Source organism: Zeus faber (genome assembly GCF_960531495.2).
Source record: "Zeus faber genome assembly, chromosome: 16".
NCBI lineage: Eukaryota > Metazoa > Chordata > Actinopteri > Zeiformes > Zeidae > Zeus > Zeus faber.
In genome coordinates this window covers 26,281,639-26,304,404 of record NC_137202.1, presented here as the reverse complement: position 1 = coordinate 26,304,404, position 22,766 = coordinate 26,281,639, and the positions used below count along the sequence as shown (strand labels likewise).

Sequence of the window (22,766 nt, the reverse complement as noted above, 5' to 3'; positions counted from 1 at the left end):
CCTTCTTTTGGGAATGACACCCCACAATGTGTGATGTGGCTCTGGTTGTTCAGTAAGCACAGGGATGAGGAGATGGAGGACAGGGGAATCTCACACTGTCTCACCTTTTACTTCCTGGAGATGTGTTAGGAGGAGATGCCAGGCTTTAAGAGGGAAGACGAGAGGAAGAGAAAAAACAAAGAGGGAAGTAGACAAGAGATTCATGCAGGTCAGAACGTAGCACCAAGCAAGACTGCATGCCACACACGTGTGTTTAGAGCTGGGTACTGGGTAAAAAAACAAAAACATTTCAATATCACTACTGTCAGGTGTCAACTGATAATTCAGTATTGACTTCAGTTCCTAAATAATTATTTTTCCAATACCAATTCTTTCGACTTTTTTTTGTACTGAAATTATCAATTTAAATGTCATAAAAGTAGTGACTTTCAAGTAAAAAGCACTAAAGGCTTTAAAAAGAATCCCTTTCAAACCAAAATAAAATTAAATGACAGATTTACTACTAAGTGAGTCTTAAGAGCTCGGGTTAGGGTTAGTTAGGGTTAGTTTGATTTCCTATTTTGCCATTGAAAGTTGCTTTGGAACACCAGAGAATATTTTGATACAGCGGCTCTAATATGCTCAATACCATAACATTAAGTGTCGATCCCCAGCTTTATACCTAGTACATGTCAAGTACAAGTGTAAATTAAGCAGCGGTGGCGATGGCAGGACGATCAGAAAGGACAAAAGCTTAAAAGATTCTAGGATATATACAAATATGGAATTTCTGCAGACGGCAGAAAAAAATGTGCAATTATGTGAAGCATCCTCGACACTGGTGGGTCTCGGCAGAAAGGCAACATAGGCCAACTTATAAGTTGGCGTAGAGGTAGAGTACAGCAGAGGTAGAGCAGAGGGAGGAAGCCTAGAGCTACAGTAGAGGGGGCTGGATTACAGAGGTAGAATAGAGGAAGGGCAGCGGGAGGTAGATTAGACACACTTGAGCCTCTCTTCTGGAGGAACAGCAGGTATCACTTCCCGTGGGAGCACATCTGTCCTTCTTCCAGGACAGGGATTTGATGTTCCGCTACATCATAATTATTATCAACATAAAAATATTCCTCCTTTTATTAGTGACACCTCGCAAAAAACATATAACGTTATGACGTTGCAACATTAGCCTCGTATTGAAAAAACTGGACCATCACAAGAAGGGCCCGGAGCGACGAAGTAGAAAACCAGATCAGAGAGATAATGAAGAGGTAAATGTAACACGTCAGATAAATGTCAAATGCCAACACGCAATATAGGAGCAAAAGGAGAGGCGTTGAGAATATAAAGGTATGGAGACATCACTTCACCTTGTGGAAAGGTAGAGAAAGAAAATCTGTGCAATATTTTGACTCTCACCTTCTCTCGAGAAGAAGAATGCACAAGATGTGACTTGATCTTGACTTAGTGGACAATTAATTATAGAGTTTGCTTCAAAAATAGCGAGAGATTAAACCCTGGCAATAGCGCTGCGTTCAAGTCGTATCGGAAACCAGAGCACTTTCTAAATTTCAACGTCACTATTGGAGAATATCAAATCCATGTTGAATTATTGTATGGATTTTACCAAAATATCTGAGCTGTGCCTTCTATAATTTGTTGTCATTGTTCTCTCATTCTCTACAGACCTCATGAATGTTGCTCAATGACCCACAATTCAGAGACTAATCATTGGATTTTTAATTGTCTAATTGAATTGATTGAATGTCTGAAAAATAATCAGATTTCCGTTAAAATGGATGTAAATCCAGTGTTTTGATTGACAACCCGGTATTTCAAACCAGGCTACTCAGTATTTGAATGAATCATATGCATTGAATCCAGAGTTCCACACCCACTCCTGTCCCGGAAGGAGGAAGGGGGGAGGGCCGCTTGTCTGGATCTCGCCTCGGGCGCCAAATTGGCCAGGGCCCACCGACGATCGCTGACAATCACGGTTTGCTCGTGGCAGCCTCCCAGTTGGTCCGTATCAGAGATCACGAGGTGAGAGGAAATGACGTTTTTAGAACACTGACTGGTGATCAAGGTACAAAACCCCCCCCCCAAAAAAACAGTCTCATCGCCAGAATAACAAAAAACATTTTTGGCAAGCATGCAATCTGCTTTATTTTATTCACGCTGGCTTTTTTTTCCCTCCAATGTGCCAGACAGGACCACCAGACGATGTGTGGGTAGATTATAGTGTGAGCGTATGAGCTGGGTCAGAGCCCCGAGGCTGTGGAACTCAAATCACTGTGGGTGAGACCAGATGAATGGTGCACACACACACACACACACACACACACACACACACACACACACACACACACACACACACACACACACACACACACACACACACACACACACACACACACACACACACACACACACACACACACACCGGTGAATGAACATGCATATACACACACACAAACAGGTATGCATTGACCACAAACAAATAAAAAACAAAGAAAAAAAGGCGCAGGCAATCATGCGGAAACGCACACTCTTCCATACTCCCACACAAGGCAGACTGCAGTTCTCAAAGAAAGCCGGGCTTTCCAAACGGAAAATGGCCTCTCTGACCCACACTCCTCCCCAGCGGAGAAATACCTCCCAGCAAACATACTAAATGACGGTTGCTCTTATTCTCACTCGCAGTTTGGTTTGTGTAAACGGTAGATAACTACAGCAATTAACTGATAGAACATGTTTGCTTGAGTGTGTTTTTTTTTTTTTGCCTCTTCTTTTTTAGGTCAGATGTGATATATGATTCATACGGTGGCAAGAAAACATGCAATTCAATACGAGTTCTCCCCGTTTGACCATTTTAGAGCAGAGGCTGGCTACACGTTGTGTACATGTAGTATGTATGAATAAATATTTAGGTGACCTTTTGGTTCATCCAGAACGCAAGAGAACCGGGGGGGTTTAAGAAGTACAACTGGAAACTACTACCTTCAAACCATCCAGACTGTTACGTCCTCTAGAATGCACGGGATTCGCTAAATAATGCATCCTCTGTAGTTCTACAGAAAAGACACAATAACAACACGTCACTGGAGGTCCTCCCCCGCTGACACCAACTGAACCAAACGAACAAGGAGCCTGACTTTTTACAGAGTGGCTAGTCGAGAACCGACTCTCAAAAAAGAGTCGACCTTTCATCACTAAGTATAGTTGTCGCTTACGAAGTGAAAATTTTACCTCGTTCTCGTGAACACGGAGCTGCTATTCTGGTTTGAACCAACGAATTAGATGAATTACGACAGCCTTGCAATTTGGATCTTGCAACACACACAAGCCAATTTCCATAATGAGGTTACCTTGGTGAACTCTGAGTTCTGTAAGTTGGCTTCAGGACACCAGCGGCCCCCCAGAGCCGTGAGCATGGCACAGTCCTCTTCTTCTTTGGTGGAGCCGTGGGTGTGGGGATCGGCGGCGGCTGCGGCATTGGGAAGATCTTCCGCCTCCGGGCCGCCGTAGCTCGGGGTTCCTCGCAGGAAGAGATGGCACGCCTCCAGGTCTGCCTCCCACACCCTCTCCACGGCCGGACAGCCACAGCTACGGAGCAGCACAGATCAGGACACGGTCACATAAAATACGGAGGCTTTCATTTTCACTCACAAACATGGAGGCTACCTCCAGGTGATGCCAGTTAATGCTTTGCCTTGAGTTGAATCCACGCTCCCAACGGATAAGTCAGTGTTTCCCGACCTTTTTTTCTGCCCGACACACTTTTTACAGTGGAACAATCCCACGGCACACCACTATCCTGTTAACGACTGAAACCGTCAGAAATGTGTAGAACTGTGCTCATTATTACGGCCTGCAAGTAGTGATGCAGTAACGCGCGGACAATTTGTTCGTAGCGGACAAATGTTTCAAATGAACCGGGAGTCTGGGCTCACTCAGGCAAAAAGAGTGGGCGAGCGAATTAATCTTCAATTCACAAGCTGAAAATAACTATTGAGAATTACATTAAAAGTCCAAGGCAAAATAAAACCGGCCAAGGCATTCTGTATAATTCGTAAAGAATGTGACTGATTTGCATTTTGCATTCTATCAAAATAAATAGTTTTAACAGAATAAAATGATTGTTGTGAGAATCCCGTTCACAACTCCACTTACAAACTCTTCTTCTTGTTCATCGTTCACTGGAAGTCCGAGCTCATTTCCATATTAAAAGTAGAATGTGGAACGATTTTCACAGCACACCGACACTGAACCTTGTGCATCAGTGATGGCAAGCACTCATCAACTGAGCCGATGCTTATCAACACTGCTAGCTAACTTAGCATAGATATCGAGACTTCAAATTTAGTCGTCAAAATGCTGCAGTCGTTGAGTTGTGAAGGGGCAGAACAAGGGTAAAGAAATAGTTTTATTTCACAGCGAGTGGGCGTGTGTTCATGGATCATCACGCAGCACTTCTTGCCAAGTACAATTTCAACGAGAGCTTCACACTTTCGAACTTCTGTTACTAAAATCACTTATTTTCCCAAAAGACGCATGGCGGTGATTGTCAAAATCGATGTAGCACGGCAAGCACTACCTTGAAGAAGATGTCGAACGAATGCTGGAGGTGGACAAAAAGGCGAGAGCTCGTCTTCAGGGTAGCACCAAGAAAGCGATGGGAGCGAATGCAGCCCAGAGTTTCCTTTCGAAAAAGTTGGTGCCAGTCTGCGTGTCCTGGGAGATTTCAATTTCCCAAATAAATGGGAGAGATTCCGGTCAAATGTTATCTGTGTTTATTGAGCTTGAAAACAATTGATAAGCGGGATTCATAGAGAATGACATCATGAAGGCATGTAGATGTATACCTTATTTATTCAATATTCAAAATAAAATAAGTCCCGTCAGTTAAAACTATTTTAAAAATAAATAAATAAATATTATGAATATTACTACTTGAAATCAAATAATTTTTGTTTGTGAACAATAAGTAACAAGTGCAGCCGCTTTAATTAACATTGCACTAAAGTAAAATTTTGATCAAATCAATAACAAAATAAACATGACAGGTAGGTTTAAATAAATAACAAAGTTTGTGGTGTTGACGTCTCGTCGACATATTTCACACAATGAATATTTACCGTCTGCTTTGGGCTGGAACTTGAATATTAAAAAAACGCCAAACTATGGATGTATGTGTCCCAACGACACATCATCTTTCTGCTTCTCCTCAGAGTTCTAGACGCTGGCTACGTGTTTACTGTGTTTACAAGCACAAGCTGTCCACGAGGGGGGGGGGGGGCTTAGTTCTATATCAGCAAACTGATTGGTCGGAGGTGAAGCTTTCAGATCAGCTTTACATCTATATCAGCTTTTTTTTTTATCTGGATGATCCACCCAGCACTAATTCAAATTGTGCTTGGGAGGAATAATTTTCACCGGACATTATGACCGGAGAGATTTAAATATGTCAGACTTCAAAAGATTTCCTGGTCAAAAACCGGCAATTACGGGATAACGGAAACGCTGATGCAGACGCTTGGCCTCGCTTCCAGGGTCACAGAGACGGAGTTGAAGTTAGGGTCAAAGCCGGAGAGTTTACGCCTTCACTTGAGCTGCTCAGGGAGTTACTCATCACTGTGAGTCACGCTCCCTTCCCTGACATCTCAGACCATAAAGGCTTAGAAGACGGCAATTTGCAGCCCCTCAGCCTGAGTGAGGATTCTCGTAGGATGAGTAAAAGAGACTCTGACGCAGCCAACTCTCTTCATCTTTAGTTTTGCAACTCAAACCTCTTATTCTGGGACTGAGCTGGAGCCCAAAATAAAGTGTGAACAAAAAAGTGAAAAAAAAAAAAAAAAAAAAAAAAAAAAAAGAAATAATAAAACTGAAAAAACGAATGTCGCCATGGAAAGCCCAACGATATTGGCTGTGAGTCAGCCCAATAAAAATGTTTTCATATTCGCTGCAAGGGTGTTAAGAGCGTTAGGGTACTGTTGGAAAAAAAGCTCTGTTCATTTTGAAATGGCTTGTTAAGATACTGTATGTTTCATGGGGCGTACATTTGTCATTATCGCCAGACAGTGGCAAGGTCACTTTATGTAGGAAATAGCAACGATGGCAAATTACAATGGGGTGTTTTTTGTTTTTTTTATTGGAGAGGAGATGGGAAAGGTTATCCATTTGACTAACAGGAGAAAAAAAGTCCTTGAACGGTTAACCTTTGTAACCATTGACCTTTTAAATATTCATATTTTTATTTGGTTCAATTTCAGAGACCTTTAGATAACAAATTACTCTAAAATAATGATGGTCCCTGGTGACATTTCCAAAAGAGGCAAATTCATTGATTCCTTTCATTCCATTTTTTTTATGATCAAAAAACCCCAAAAGAACGCATAAAAAAAAGAGACAAATGCCATACCGCTTAAGCATCTTAGCAAAAACGTGCTATAGTAGGTACTATACGTCATATAGTACATGCTGGGGATAAAGTGTTGAGTGATTAAGTGTTATCATATCTTATAGCTATGCCACTTCCTTTCAGCACGTTGTGGGTTGATTATATTCTTTCTGGCATCTTGCCTTCACAATACATTGTGTAGTACACTTGCCATATTTCTCCGGATCCAGTAAGTCATCCTGGTACTTTTTGCATACTTTTCAATGCATAGTATTGCTTTTGGACATACTTAATGTTAATTTGGCGTACTAAATAGTATACTATTAGGCCTTTTTCGACCCAGCAATATTCACTTACACTTACCTTCACGGCAAGCAATTCTTGTTACCCTATGTAACAAGTATAAATAGTAAAAGCTGTATTGTACATCGAATCTACGCTTCCCCGCCTCGAACTGAGGCCCCAGTCAAGTTCAGTTTTATTTTCTTTTCTTCTTTGATTTATAGATAGATTGAAAAAGCTTATATTCCATAAGAAAATAATGCGTCTCTCCCCCGCCGCCGCATTCCTTTCTTCTCTGGCATTGATGAGGGCCTGAATATTGAACGAGGCTTCTTTATTCCATTTTCCGCCCCCTGAAAAGGCTGCCAACCTCCACACTCTGCCAAAGCTGTGCTCCACAGCCCTCCCCTAACCTTCATTTGGTACACAGATAATGGGGAAAAAATGGATTCCCCCCCCCCCGCACACACACACACACACACACACACACACACACACACACACACACACACACACACACACACACACACACACACACACACACACACACACACACACACACACACACACACACACGTGTGTTTTTGAATTTTGAGCCTTCCAGTGTGATCACAATTGTTATGCATCTTCTCCTGCATTGGAGATGGGGCATGCATGCATATGGCAGACACGCGTCGGTACACAAGTGTGAATATTTTTTTCCACATATGAATCACTCTCCTCGGGGTTTCCCTGCACCGTGTAATGAGTCAAATCCCTACGAGCATCCTTTGCGCGGCCATTGCGCGTCCTGTTGGCCCTTGAAAATTCTGAGGTGTCAACCGCTCTGTAATCTCTTTGACAATGTCACCCAGTTGCCCACCCGCCTGACCCCCTGACCCCAGGGGTTAATTGGTGGTGGCCCACCGCCCTGCCATCTGACAAGTGGCAGCTAGTGGGCGTGCTTGCCCGGAGGAAAGAGGAGAAACGAGCGACGGGAGGTACACCGGCACATCCTCCTCTGTACAGTTTCCCCCGTTGCCGCCTGGGCGGGAACGGTAACTGTCAGGACCTCTCTCTCTCTCTCTCTCTCTCTCTCTCTCTCTCTCTCTCTCTCTCTCTCTCTCTCTCTCTCTCTCTCTCTCTCTCTCTCTCTCTCTCTCTCTCTCTCTCTCTCTCTCTCTCTCTCTCTCTCTGAAAAACACTACAAAGAGAGGATTGTAGAAATGCAATGTCCACCTCGTGGTCTGAAATATACTGTATCTCTCCAATGGGTTTGTACTGCGCTGAGATGATATCCAATCCCCATTACACACACACACAGAAACAAAGACAATATTCTATGAATTACCGTCTGAATATTCCCAATGAAAAAAACGCCCCAAAAAAAATGTCTGTCCACATGGATCCTAGCCAATGCACATAACTAAAGCAGCAACCATGACTTCAGTTCCTAGAAATCAGTAGAGCAGACGATGGCTGTGTATTGTAAATGGGGATAGGTTGTGTAAAAAAGCCAACTCTGAAATGGTGCACAATAAAACTATTCAAATACTAAATAATAAAAAATTATCCATAATAACCCATCATCCATAATAAATAATTATGGATGATGGGTTTTTCTTTTCTTTTTTTTGATGGAGCACAGAGTAGTCACTCTTGGGTACTCCAGTTATTGCTTTTTTTTTATAGAAGGAGAAAATCTGATACGAAACACCAAACTGTAACTGAGTGCCAAAAATAAAAATATAATAAAAACAGGAAAGGATACCGGCAATGGTTCACCTTGATTGTGTCATGGCATGATCGTGAGCAACTCCCAGCGCGTGGAGGTGCTAATAAGACAGCTACCCTACTGACGACTACCGGGTGAGGTGAGAAGACAAGACAAACAGAGGTGGGGTTTTGGAGGTGGCTGCTTGGGTGTCTGGGGAGGTTCTCTGCTATGGACACAGCTGGCTGAGCAACAAGCCATTCCTCACTGTCTGACATGACCCCTTGTTCTCTTACAAGGGAATTGTGTTGAGATGAACACGGAAAAAAAACAACACATACCGTGCGGAGGCTTTAAAGCAATGTTGTGAGAACTTGGGACGCATATATATATATATATATATATACACGCAACAACAACAATTTAGGTTTAGACGTCTCCACAATGCTTTTGCTCCAGCTGATTCTGCAGCGTGTGCTCCCTCGTCAATATCCCGCACCGGTCCTTGGAAAAGGAACAAATGATTGCGCTTTTTAACACCACCAGTCTCCAGGGAGACCAGACGTCTTGCAAGAGTCATCATCGGATATGTGCTTCCTTACCAGCCTTCCTTCCTTTAACACACTCCATCCATGCCACTGTAAACTGGAACAAGGGTGCCTCCCTCACCACTTATTTGCAGGTGATGATGGCTCAGTGTCTCTATAGTATATGTATACACACACACACACACACACACACACACACACACACACACACATACACACACACACACACACACACACACACACACACACACACACACACACACACACACACACACACACACACACACACACACTGTATACCTTGTATACACATGTGTAGGGCTGGGTATTGTTTAAAAAATGACGATACCAGTACCAATACCAGTACCCTTAAGGTGATAGTGATACCGATACCAATACCAATAGAGTACTTCATTCGATACCTTTTTTTTCTACTATAACCTTCATGGGCATGGAAGCACTCAGTTGCGTAAAACGCCACCACTCCTCGCCCATCCAAATGATTTTTACACAAATACATTTTGAAAGTGTTGAAATGATTGAAATACTCATTAAATAACTGTACAAAACTGTACAATTAAGTATTTGGGCGCTGTAATTTTAAACAAATAGCTGTTCATAATACACTGTTCATATGGACACCTGACTGTTGTTTTAAGACTGACTTGAAAAACCTGTACTTTAACCGACTGTTGTAGCTGCTGCTGCGGTAGTGAGCACGTCGCATAACATCGAAAAACGCTTGCGGTGATTAGCCGGCTTGTAGCTGTTGCTGCGGTAGTGAGCCAATCACATGTCACCTTAAACACTTGCAGTGATTGGCTGCAAGCAAAACCATACAAAAAGTCCCTTTTTCTAGATGTGGGTACAAAAAGGATGGAATGCAGGTTTCGATACTACTTGGTATTGGCTTATTTTGGTATTGAGTACCAAAACCAAGCCCTACACAGGTGTGTGCTTTATGTGTGAATCTCTGTCTATGTGTCTGAATAAATTGACCATAAGTGTGTGAAACGGCTCAAATAAGAAACCACTGTGCCAAGCTGGAAGTGGATCCATGCCACAGAGCCAGCTTCTTTTTGTTCACCTCTGATGTAACCTGGACCTCCACAGGTTATGGAAACTGATCCATTCTGGAGAACCAATCAATTAATAAATGACGATATGGAGGATTGGAAATTAGCCGACGGTGTGTTATATATGGGGGACAATATCCAGGAGGGAATTCTATGCTGTAATGAAATGTACTATGGTGAGGGTAAGGTCTAAAGTCCCTCGGAAAAGAAAAACAAAAAACAAAAAAGACCATCTGTGCTGTTGACAGAGAAGGTTATAAGTTTCTCTTCCCTGCTTGGGCGCTGCGACCGAAGCCATGCCGCTCCATGATCACCCAGACCACAGTCCGTGCACCAGTCGACAGCACACGCACCCAGTTCCGGCTAGAGAGAGAATGAGTTCTGGCTCCCATCCAGACAGGTGACCCCCTCATTACTCAGAGGAAAAGATTCAGCAAGCTGTCCCCTTTCTACAAAACGAGGAGATCGCTGAGGCAGTGGCCCTGAAGAGCCAACGGTCCTACCGGGCTGATCCCGCTTTGTGTGGGATTCCAAGCTGCGAGCTCAAGTGGCCGCGTAGCTTTCTCTCGCTGTCATGCCGCCCAACTGTAGCCGGTGTGATGTTATGTATGAGCGTAAATAGTTGATGATATGGAATCACTTTTCCTTCCTATGTTCTTTGCTAATGATATGTAGCTTGTGAAGCTCAACGGCACCACACGCTTTCACGCCCCTATGCGCCGGCCTATTTAAGCAGCCAATTCCTCTTGCCCTAAGTGCTTTGCTGCACCCCCTCCACCACCCCTGCATCCACCTGTTGGGCTCTTCTACTCTTCTATCCAATGGGGAAATTCAAGCTCATCATGACTATATTTCCAGCTCAATGAGTACAGTATGCCCATGTTTGCTGGACATACACCGTGCCAGGAGTGATGAGCAGCAGAGCCCGGACACCAAAGTCAAATGATGCATAAAGATACATATGTTTTCATAAATCAAAGAGATGTCTATCAGAAATATATTTATTGTGAAGGAGCACATTTTTATTGTGGTAAAACTGAAATATTGCATATTTGCAATATATGCAAAATAAGTACACATCATTTAAGTACAATAAGTCATTAATGAGTTATTGAGTACAATAATTTATTCACAAGACATTCATTCCTCCATTGGCATTCTTTGTTTGTTGTCAATGACGCAAGCATTCGTTGAATGTTGTACAGAGCACGAAAACCATCTCCTGCTATTCTCCTAGGAACTACATTCGATGGGAGCTGACATTTCAACAACAGGAAAACAGCTGATGAAGACGTACACTCTCCGTTTGACGATAACTGCGATCACTCTCCCAGCCGTGACTCGGCCCCTCTCCTTTGGAGCATGCGAAATGGCACACTAGCATACTTCAGTATTTAGAAAAAGAAATTAGTGCGTGGTGTGGGGATGGATGTCTGCCTTTTTAGGTCTGGTAACCCTGTGTCAGGGTCTGTATTTATAGGTATGGGAACCCTGTGTCAAGAGTCCAGGCATTGTTTTTCTTTTTTTGTTCTCTGCTGGCCTCAGTTTGGTGTCGGGGGTATGTGGTGTGGGGATGGTATGGTTTGAGCAGCCACACCTTTCCTGGATCTAGGTAACTGGGGCCCAGGATCAGTGTGCCTGCATACTTGTTGCTCGTTGCTTGGTCTAACGAGCAACAGGTAAAACTCCCATCCCCACACACACTCAGGAGAGGAGCCCTTGTCATGACACTTGTCCATCTGCTCCTTGGCCTATTCCACCTACACCACTCTCTACAATAAACTGTGTATCTGAAACCGCGCCTTCTGTGTCTCTGTGCCGGAGGTCCCTGAAAACACCACTTGGGTGGCGTGTGGTAGGCAAAACTGCCACATAGTATTTAGTGTGCTCAAATAGTATGCAGAAAGTACCAGCACAGCATACTACGTCTGGCAAAATATCATCGCATGCAGATGCTGGCAAGCATTTCCCACATATTATTTTTCGCTTGGCAACTATACAAAGTCATGGTTTATCAGCTGTACTTAACCATCTGTGAAACACAATGGGTCTGATTCAGATCTTAATTTAAGTGCTGCAAAGCTCTATTTTATACTCTGTGTGTCCTTCTTTGTGTACTTGGTGCGACGAATGATTGCATAAAGATGTGTAGATAACCAGATAAATGAATGCTGATTTAAGCCAAAAGCAAATCCTATAACTTAAAATTAGATATCAACGCAGTAATAACTGAAAATACGTCAAATGCAGTGGCGCTGAATTTGCTTCCAAGAAGAGAATAATGAAAAATGTCCTCATGACACAGCCTAATCTGTTGAGATCATCCATCTACAGCAGGGGTCTCAAACTACAGGCCCGGGCCGAGACAATTTAATGTGGCCCGCTACATGGTATATAATTTATTACATGGTACATAATATATTGTTAACTCTGGCCCACAAATATTTTTTTCAAATCCCAATGCTTAATTAATCCACACAAATGTACTTAATGTTTTCAAAATATAAAACATAATTAAATAGATCAAAAGACAGCTATTTCTAACAGGATTAGGAGGCAATTCCCTAACGTGCGGGGGGAAATGAATAAATAAATAATTTAAAAAACATGCTGGATTTCCCTTGAAGTTCAACACAGCCCCCCTAGAAGAAGACCTTAGAAGGGCCCCTAGGCCATTTGAGTTTGAGATCCCCAGTCTACAGTATTAAACAATACAAATCGCACAACCCAACGCAGTTATGGAAAACCCTGTCGTCTTGGCAACGGCTGCTGCGTCGACCAAAATGTCCGTCTCGGGGATGTTTTGGGAACATTTGCACAATGGGGGCCAGATTTCACTGTGTTGACAGCTTTCTAAACAGCACATCCCAGGAGCTGCCAGCTGGAAACACGCAAGCACCGGGACTCGGAGGCCACAAGGACAAAATTCAAAGTTATCTAATTTAAAACAAGGCAACACTCGAACATTTCATTGGCACGTCATGATGGCCAGACGTGGCAAGCTGGCGTATAAATCAACCTTTTCAACATACTGTCAAGATGTCGCATTCTTTTATGTAGTCATGAGCAAGTTTTTTCATACCAACAATACCTGGGTGCCAACCCCAAATCAGAAAATGTCCCCGTTCTATTGTCAAATGCCTATTGAAAACGTTTCCCTGTTAATGCAACTGATAGGACGGCTACTCTCACAGGCCAAACTTGGACACAGGTATTGCACTAAGCATAAGTATTGGTCAGACCCTTGTTCTAATGTATTTATTTTATCTTCATGGATCATACGAAATACTGTTGGATTTTTCTGATGTTTTTGTGACAAAGTTTAAATCATTGTTGACTGTCGTTCAAAATAAATGGTTCCGATTAGGTTCTGGAAGGTTCTTTGTGGAACCAAAAAAGGGTCCTGTTGCGGCACGTTAAAAAAAAAAAAAAAAAGAAGAAGACATATTCGGTTCCAGTCGGCAATTTTCTGCGCTGGAGTTCTTCTGTATTTCAATGGCCTAGTTAAAGGACAATGGAGGGAAAAAGAGTAGCCGAGTTCTCCTTTGAGACTGGTGGTGGTGTGAGATTAATTCCTCTTCCTCTTTAACTCAACAGTGGTCTAGTTAAAAATACCTTCCCCACAGTGCCCAGTTTTCCCATAAATAATAATAAGACACACAGGTAAACAGGAAAAGTACCAGGAGGACGGGTGCCAGGAGCGAGGGGAAAGCAAAAACAGGAAAATCCACTCCTGCTGTGGAAGTGGAAGAAGGGAAGGGGGGCAGGGGGCAACCAGAAAAAAAGGGGGTTTCTTACCTATGCAGCCTGTCCTCCAGCAGCTCAATGTACTTGGACGTGTTCTCCTTCAGACGGATTTCTGTGCCGGGTTGGGTGTCAAAAGAGGACCACAAAAAGAGAACAGCCTGTTACTTCATTACACTTATATTTAATTTACACGCTTATAACCTCTGATGGGTGTTTCTGTGTGTGTGTGTGTGTGTGTGTGTGTGTGTGTGTATGTGGGGGGTTATCTATCTATCTATCTATCTATCCCTCTCAATCCAATTCAATTTAAATTCAAGAGGCTTTAGTTGCATGGGGAAACATGCAAATGCAATATATACATATATATATACAGTATAGATACACACACACACAGGCACACACACACACACACATATATACATGTACTGTATATGCAGATAAGTGTAGATAACCTACAATGAAAACGAATAAGTGTCAATGATGTAGTTTGTGTCAAGATTTAATAAAATAAATAAAAACAGAAAAATGTAAACCTAAACAAAACAGTTAAACATATAAGTGGAGATAATGTAGACGGCAGCTGAAAGTGTCTAGATATGTACAGTAAATTCAAATAAGGATTTTCACAGAAATGCAGATAGATCTGTGTAAACATTGCACTTAAAAATATAAATCCCTAAGTAAGTAAATAAGTCAGGTATATATATATATATATATATATATATATATATAATAATGACATTATTAACGTTAACCTTCATGTCATTATATTCACTATCAATAAATCTCTTCTTAAATAAGTGAATTGTGAGTGTAATTATTTTTTTTGCACTTTGCAAACATTATATAGAAGGTTTTAAACTCTCCTTCATGGAACATGCTGAATGTCTGATCCATCTACTCGCTGTCGTACTGGGAAAAAACTAGCTCTCCCATTTTTGGGACATATTTTATGACGCGAAACCTAGACGCAGTTCAGCCGACGGCCACAAGGAGGGGGATCCAACGCTTGCATTTGCACATTGCTGCATTTCTCCCAGAAGATATGGGAGGATTTTTTTAAATATTTGGCATGTTATTAAAGTCTTCAAGGCTCTGTGTGATGAGGGATTGAATTATCCCCATCTCCTCATAACTGCTTTGTGCATTCTGCCCCACCCCACTCCCTCCTCCTCATTCCCACCATCAGCGCCTGAGGTTTGGCTCCGGTTGGGATGGGGGTTGGGATGGGGGGCAATCAGAGTGTTGTTAATGAGCTCATGTAAGAAACATGAGAACCTCCCCTACCCCTGCAGTGGCGGAGGTCTGAACACAATAGCATACACAAACCAAATATTTTTTCTCTGTTTCTCTGTCTCTCTCTCTCTCTCTCTTTCTCTCTCTCTCTCCCTCTCTCTCTCGCAAAGTGAGCATGGGCCCATATGGAAAACGAAAAATCCTTTGGAAGTCAACTATTTTTATCGTCAATCCACACTCCCGCTCAGCTGTCACTGTCAGCTCACGCTGCGAGATAAGTAACCTAATTAGTTGTCCTGATTGAAACAGGAATCACCCTGGACTTTTGAACTCCAATTTGTAATTGTCGTTGTCTCCGACGGCGGAGTGCTAGACGGGCATCAGCTCCGGAGTAGAGGCCAGGAGGAGGGCCGGACAAAGGAAAAGAACAGGAAAAAAAATACAAATAAAACACACCCACGCACACGCACACACACACAGACACACTGTATACTGAGACTTTTAATTGTTGTGACCCGAGCCAGAGTATATGTGACACGTGTTATCACACAGAGACTGAGACAGCCACGCACACACACACACACACACACACACACACACACACACACACACACACACACACACCCGGTCTCAGAAGAACTGAGATGAACAATATCAATCTACACAGACAGAACTTATACAGGATGTGAGTGCAAGACAAATAGAGAGAGAGAAATGACGGCTTGCTGGGGTCCAAGTATCCCATGGGGAGGAAAAGAGATGAAGCCAGTACAATGGATATCACATATCTGGTGCGTGTGGACCAGACAGCTCACTCACTTACCGCCTCCCTTAATTGCCAAAGCGCCATGGCGGCCCACCTGACGCGAGTCTCTCTCGTCAGGCCCTAGATAGCCACTGAATAAAACATTGGTGGCATTAAAGCGCCTGCACCGCTACAGATACCGCTGCTCACCTACGGATCTGACACGGTATAGTAGGCGGCGAGCGAGGAGCTCAACGACAAAGACACACAGAGGGAGGTTGAGAAGTTTGATTGATTTCTCGTCTTTAGTAACGCTCTTTATTGAGGCCAGGGGCTCTCACAACTTTTTTCAACCAACTGACCCGATTACAAGAGAAAATAAGCCAAGGACCCCTACGCGTACAGCATGTCCCAAAATATAATTTGATATTATTACTCGTGGAAAAACATTCAATGTATTAAATATGACATGTATATATAAATATATAAAAATATTTGTATTGCACCATTTCAAAATACTGAATGCAAAAACAATGTATTCAATTCAATTAACATAAATTCAATTAACAAATAACACTGTAGCTCGACAAAATATCAATCACAAATCCTATAGACAGAATTACTATAGAGACAGGCACCTCCTCAGTGGTGAGGAGGTGCCTGTCGGGATTTGTTTGTCTAAAAGGAGATAATTATATGCGTATATATATTGCATAAAAAATATATATTCCTCAAAATAAAAAGATTTACCCCTTCCAAGGACACAATTTTTATTTTATATTTTTAAGTTTTTGTTTGTTTTCTCCATAAACGTTTCACGGACCTCTTGGCTAAGTGCCACGGACCCCACTTTGAGAATCACTGATCTAGGGAGTGCTGTGACATCACCCGAGCCAAAATAATACTCCCTTTATAGATTAATGTCGACTCGAGCAAGTCAAAAGGGAGGGACAGCCCGCTTCCTGGAAACACTGTGGGAGGCTGCGGTCATTGGCAGGCCATGTGAATGCAGTCCCAAGACAGGGAGACAGAAAAGGCTCCGAAGAATAAGACAAGTCTCCAACTTGGCCTGCAATACAGACTTGTTTTTTTTCTGTGTTTGGATATGGAACAAAAGAGAAAAAGAAGCGTGTACGGATCCTTTATCTAATTCATAAGCCTCGCTTCCCCCCTCGCGCCAGTGATCTCCGCATGCAGTAAACAACACCGGGCGCTGCCAATGACCCTGGCCAAAATCCTATAGAGCCTTATTCATAACTACAACTGCAGCTGTGGCTCAGTATCGAGAGTGGCTTGACTTTAACTCCAAACAGTCGAAAATACTGATTTATTGCTCCAATTAAGCAGTGATGAAGGGGAATTCGATATCGGACCAGCTGAAAAAACATTACAAATCGAATGATTCCAGTCGGATGGAGAGAGCAAAGAAAGCCGGCGTATGTGGGGAAGGCGTAATTCACGGTAATGGAGCTGTTACCTGCAGCTAATGAGTTGGTGTAATCATACTAGTAGCCAAGGTGTTGTGGATCCGCCCGCTGCGTTGCGTCCGTTTGTGCCGCTCGCTAATTGAAAGTGAATAATGTGGTAATTCCTCCGCCGCTGGACGACAATGGAAGCGCCCCGGCATCTGTGCAGCCTCGGTGTTGTCACACAAATCAGAGGCGGTCTCCATATGCAAACGCAGCGCCACAATAAGGTACGGCACAATAAGGCGGGAGAGGAATTGTGCGTCTTTGTAATGGAATTGAAGGCTTCCGGCTGTGATTAATGTGCCCGAAACCCGGGGCCGGGCTGTTCTCAGCCGAACGGCACGGCAGGTGAGGCAAGCACCCACTGTCAGCAAACACACGACGCCCGGCTTCGTGCGATGGCGCCCGGAGAGTTGGGCGAGGGGGGAGCCCGGCTGGAGACACAGACCGATATCTCAGACGGAGACTCAAGGCTGTGGGAACACGGCGCGGAGAAGCAGACGGCAAACCGCGGCGTAACATATAACGTGGCTACGTGCTAAGGAGCCGGAAAGGAAATCATTTCATTTCGTATTCGTATTATCATCTCCTCCCATTCCTCCCCAGACAGCACCTACCACAGGGTAAGGAGTATATACCCTCCTAATGCGGGGGCTTCCATCCTTCTATATTTCCCAGTATTGTTGCACAGATAACACCGTGTCCCATCCACATTCAAATCACCTTCATGTGATTGATTTGAATCCCAGCAACGTTCTTAAATTCGCCGACCCGTCTAAGAGCAGGCGTCCTGTGGGGGGTCAGGGGCTTGTTTGCGGTGTTTCTTATCTCTGTGATGACGTGCGTGGAATTTTCTGCTTCCAATTTTTCACAACAAGATCTCATCCTTCGTGTACGCGGTGGCAAATCTAAAAACCGCCAAACAGCTCGGGGACACGGAGCAGGCCCCCCTCGGCCCACTTAGCCACTCTACTGTACACCGGCCGCAATCGCTGCACACTTTGGAGAAGAGCTGTCACACATTCCATCAAAGTCCTCGACGCGGCTGAGAGAGGGAGAAGTCATGAATAAACCATATACAGCACGTCCTCCACCGCCGCCGCGCCGCATTGACGGGGCAGTGCCAATTGTTGTTAATTGAGGTGACCGTGTTTTGATGTGTACTTGTGCTTGCGGCGCAGAAAGGTAGCTGAGAATGCAATGCACTATTCAAGTGTGGCCCCGGCACAGCTCCCAAAAATCCACTGTGGACACCCCACCCCCCAATACCCAAAAATATGAATACATTTCTTTCCCATCACGCACCGCAGCACAGAGGTGACATTGGAGTTGTGGGTTGTACAACAGGGGGGGGGGGGGGGTGACGACACTGAAACTAAGGCCAACTAAAACATTTAAAAATAAATTATAGGAACTGTTTTCATAGAAGAGAGAGGCCACATGAGGCTATTTTCATGTCGGCCTCAACTCCTGGATGCCATTTTGGCACCGCTCCTCGGCCGCTTAATTATTCATTTGTAAATGTAGTAACACTTGAGTGCTCTCCTGGGAACGACATTATACCACGGGGGGTGGGGGGTCTCCAATGCACTCGATAGCAACGGCAATTTAGGACGCAACGGTTCTCAGACCGCCGGCCGCCCACACCAGCACACGGCGCCGTGAGCAGACACGCCGGATCTATGGGACGTAACCGATTGGATATGCACAGAGCTTGACGGGATAACCACTGAACTACCGTGGTACGTAAATAGAAAAAAAAAAAAAAAAGCTCCTCGTGGAAGTGTACTGTTGAAACTGACGCCACCACAACTGGCCTTTTCGCAGTCAAAAATAAATAAATCAATCAATCAAATACCTGATTGAGAGATTTTTGAGATTTTCGCATACGACGATCAGCGATAAGCGCCCATAAGTAGACTCCCCCGCCCCAGAGGAACGGGACCTGTCTTTGATGTAGATGTGGAATCCCGGCCCCCTCCAGGCTGGAGAAATGCTAATGTGCTGTTGGTGGGCTATCATTTTCCACGCCCGGGTGCGCCATCCCCTTATTATCCGACGGGATGACAGTTTAATGAGACCCTCGCTATGGTGTCAGTGCGGCATTATGGAAAGTGTGCTGCCATACCGTGTTCCCCCACTTTGAGCACTTGAGCAAGGCACGAAGCCGATGATTAACTCAAAGAGTCCCTGCCCACACACGGACGTCTCCCTCACCTTATTCTTGTTTTTTGTTTTTTTTTGTTGAACCAGAATACTCTGGGTATACCTCCTGCTTTTCGTGCAAGTTGCACTATGGAGAGCAAGATATGGTGATTATGTCTTAGTCCTTCCTAATCAGGATAGATTACCGCACAGTGATGCGTTTCGCCCATCAGCATACTTGTCACAGTATTTGAGCAGTTTCAATTTTGGCATTAACAACACTACATAAAACCATAATAAATGAATAAAAAAGGAAAATAAAACCGCAGGCGTTTTTCGCACCGCAGAAACTAGTCCTTCATAACTTCCAGGAAGCGTTCCATTTTTTTCATGTCCACACTGCATAAACTAGGAACGATCGTAGTTTCAGCAACTGGATTGTTTATTTCTCGCCTCAAATTTGTTCAGAAGCTGATTTTAGTCGACTGATGGTGAGATGAGGGGAAATGAGCGAAAGCCGCGGAGTAAATACAACACTCAACTCAAGCTGAAACCCCATTGGATGACGTCACTTCAGTGTTCCAGTGCAGTGCGAATACAGCCAGAAAGAAAAGCCCTGGAAGATATCTAGTTCTCGGGGGACCTCCCCAGGTCCTCCTTCCCCTCAGGGTGTCACCACAACTGTTCTGTCAAAAAAACGCCTCCAACTCGGTTGAATAACGAGAGGCTGCCCCCTGGTGGTGGCACAAGACATTGGGTTGACGTCAACATTCCGGACAATAGAAAGGTCTATGAACGTCTATTTGTCTGTGTCTTGAAGTTGCAACTCCAGGAGCCATCAGCCCTTACACCCCCGTGTAACGGAACGCAGTTGTTCCGTGATCCGTGTCGATCGCCTGCCACATGTGAACCGCGGATCAATTGCAAACCTTAAACATCATAGTGAAAGTTTGACTTTTTTAAAGTAATAATTGCATGAATCTCGATGCAGAGTTGCAGTGAAAAGAAGAGACAAGGCAGATGTTGTTGCGTTTTACTCTGAAGCGCAGCGATCGGTTTAGGGTGCATCGCGCTGTGTTGCCGCTGCTTTACGACGTGTGGTGAATGAGCTGCTGCATGTCGCCGCGATGCGTCTGCACGTCGGTCATATTGGAGTGGTCAAGAGCCGCTAGCAAACAAATACGATGTGTATTGAGAGATGCAGACTTCTCTACAAAATCCACTGTAACTCGCTTAATTATGAACCAATTTTCATGAAATTTAGTTTGTTATAATAAATGTGAGACACTTCTTGTAGGAATTAAATTCAGTTTCTGGGGGGCTTATCATATTTTTTCATTCACTACCACATTTAAAGGAAGATGGTTTCATTGGCAAAAGTTCCTCGCTTTAAGTGTTTTACAAAATAAATGGAAAACATTTTTTTGCTGATCCGAGAAATGATCCGATCCGTGACTCAAAACCGCGATCCGATCCGAACTGTGAGTTTTGTGATCAGCCGCACCCCTACCGCTCACCGACCCGCCTCTCCTCCCCCTCCACCTTCGCTCCATCAATCTCACCCATCCCATGCTTGTCACTTCTTCGACTCCCCCTTCCCCGTCCCCAAGCCCGAAAGCAGCAAAATGACCTTTCTTTTTTTTCCTTCCTTGAGAAATCTCTGTGTGTGACTGATGAACGGAGGAGAGTAGCACTGCAGCTGCTCCTGTCACATTGCATTTATCGTTTTTTTTTCCCCATTTGCATCTGCATTTACCACTGCCTGCAGACCTATCCCCCAACCTACAACCACCAAAAACTACAATTAAAAATTAAAGGAGCAAATGGCACTCTTTTTTTTTAATGCGGTATTTATATCCCGTGTGCGCATGGATACAGGACTCACCTCATCCTAGCCGTGAGGTAATTGGCTACTTCACAGTCTGAGGCTCATTTCCACCAGACCAGACCCCCCCCCGCCTCCTCCCTCCCTCTGGCTGTAAACAATAGCCAATCCTGCGGGTACCTCATTGATGCGGGGTCCCCACTGACGGCAGAACTCGTCTTTGTTTTGGGGCGAGGGGAGCCGCCGCTCATTGATGTCGAGCAGCGTCAACAGAGCATTTCAGTTACAAAGCGCTCCTCCTCCCCCTCCTCCTCGTATTTGAGTGGATTTTTTTTCAAATGGTGCATTCAGAAAAGGATGGTTGTGTCTTAAAAAAAAAAAAAAAAAAAAAAAAACATGGAAAATGGTGGTGTTTCATTTCAGAGCATGTAACTGATATATTGGTGCAATGTCTCACATTGACATCATCTGTTCTGGTTCATATATTTTACATCAATTTAGATCAATTTTCTCTCGCTCTACCTTTTCCTGGTTGCTGGAGTCTATCACAGCTGATAACAGGGATAAAGCAAGGAGAGGACACGTGAGGACGCCAGCAGACCCTGCGTTGGTCTAGTGCTCACACGCACACCCACGAGGTCGTCAGCGAAATGTGAACGGATTGTTTTGACGTTGACATACGGTAATGATGGTTCTGACATCGACACATTATCTTTATTTATTTTGCATGGGCTTCTGGGCTCTACCGCACATCACTACTGACGTGGTGTGCAGCAAACACAGGCATGCTTAATGAGCCAGAAATATAGGAGTGATGAGCTCGAATCCACCGACTGGAAAGAAGAGTAGAGCCCAACAAGTGGATGCAGGGAAGGTGGAGCGAGAGAGCAAGCAGGCAGCAAAGCAGGAAGTTTAAACAGGCCGGCCTATGAGGGCGTGGTGGTGCCGTCGAGTTGTCTGACAGAACTAGCTCCGCAAGCTACGCCTTATCGCCGTCAGGGCGTCAATCTCTAGGAAACTGACTAGGCAATCCACGATGACGTGAGAGACAATCAGATCGATCAAATCAAAGCCCTGGGAAATAACAGATTTGGAAATCTAAGTGATAGGTGTCTACTCTGCAGGGAACTGATGGGGGAATCCCATATTTTCATCAGCATCCTGACAAAGACACATATGGGTTTTGATTCTTTAAATGGGTCGACATGAAATCCTGTCCATTTTTGGACGTTCATCTTTTCACTTTTCGCGTCGATATGTGACGTTGGAAAAAACAAGGCGCCGTTGTCTCTGGTTTTCACCCATTTCTCCACCGCCTTGTATGGTTGGCTGACTCACCGTGCTGAGCCTCCCTCTGCTCCAGCTCCTGCCGGAGCTGCTGCTGCCGCTGCTTCATCCTGGCCAGCTCCTGGCTGTTCCCGGAGCTCAGGCTGTGGAGCCGCTTGGCCAGACCCTCCAGACGGTCCCTCTCCTGGTACAGGGCCTTCATCTCAGCCTTCAGCTCCTTGGCACTGCCAAAGTCGTTACCTGCGTCAGGGAAGGGAGTCCAATTAACAAGCCGCTCCGCCATTAGCCGCTTAATTAACCGCGGCTAACGGGAAGCGGCGGTAGCGACCGCGTGAGGAGA

General features: G+C 44.3%; 1 protein-coding gene across 1 annotated transcript in view; it reads right to left on the bottom strand.

Annotated features, from left to right (window-relative positions):
* The window catches only part of disc1 (DISC1 scaffold protein), a 51,016-nt gene that overhangs the window by 10,409 nt on the left and 17,841 nt on the right, over nucleotides 1–22,766 (bottom strand). Inside the window, exons 10-12 of the mRNA XM_080016141.1 lie at nucleotides 22,478–22,666; nucleotides 13,771–13,831; nucleotides 3,342–3,579 (exon numbers count right to left, since the gene is read on the bottom strand). Of these exons, the coding sequence (XP_079872267.1) occupies nucleotides 3,342–3,579; nucleotides 13,771–13,831; nucleotides 22,478–22,666 (488 nt within the window). The remainder of the gene's footprint in view (nucleotides 1–3,341; nucleotides 3,580–13,770; nucleotides 13,832–22,477; nucleotides 22,667–22,766) is intronic.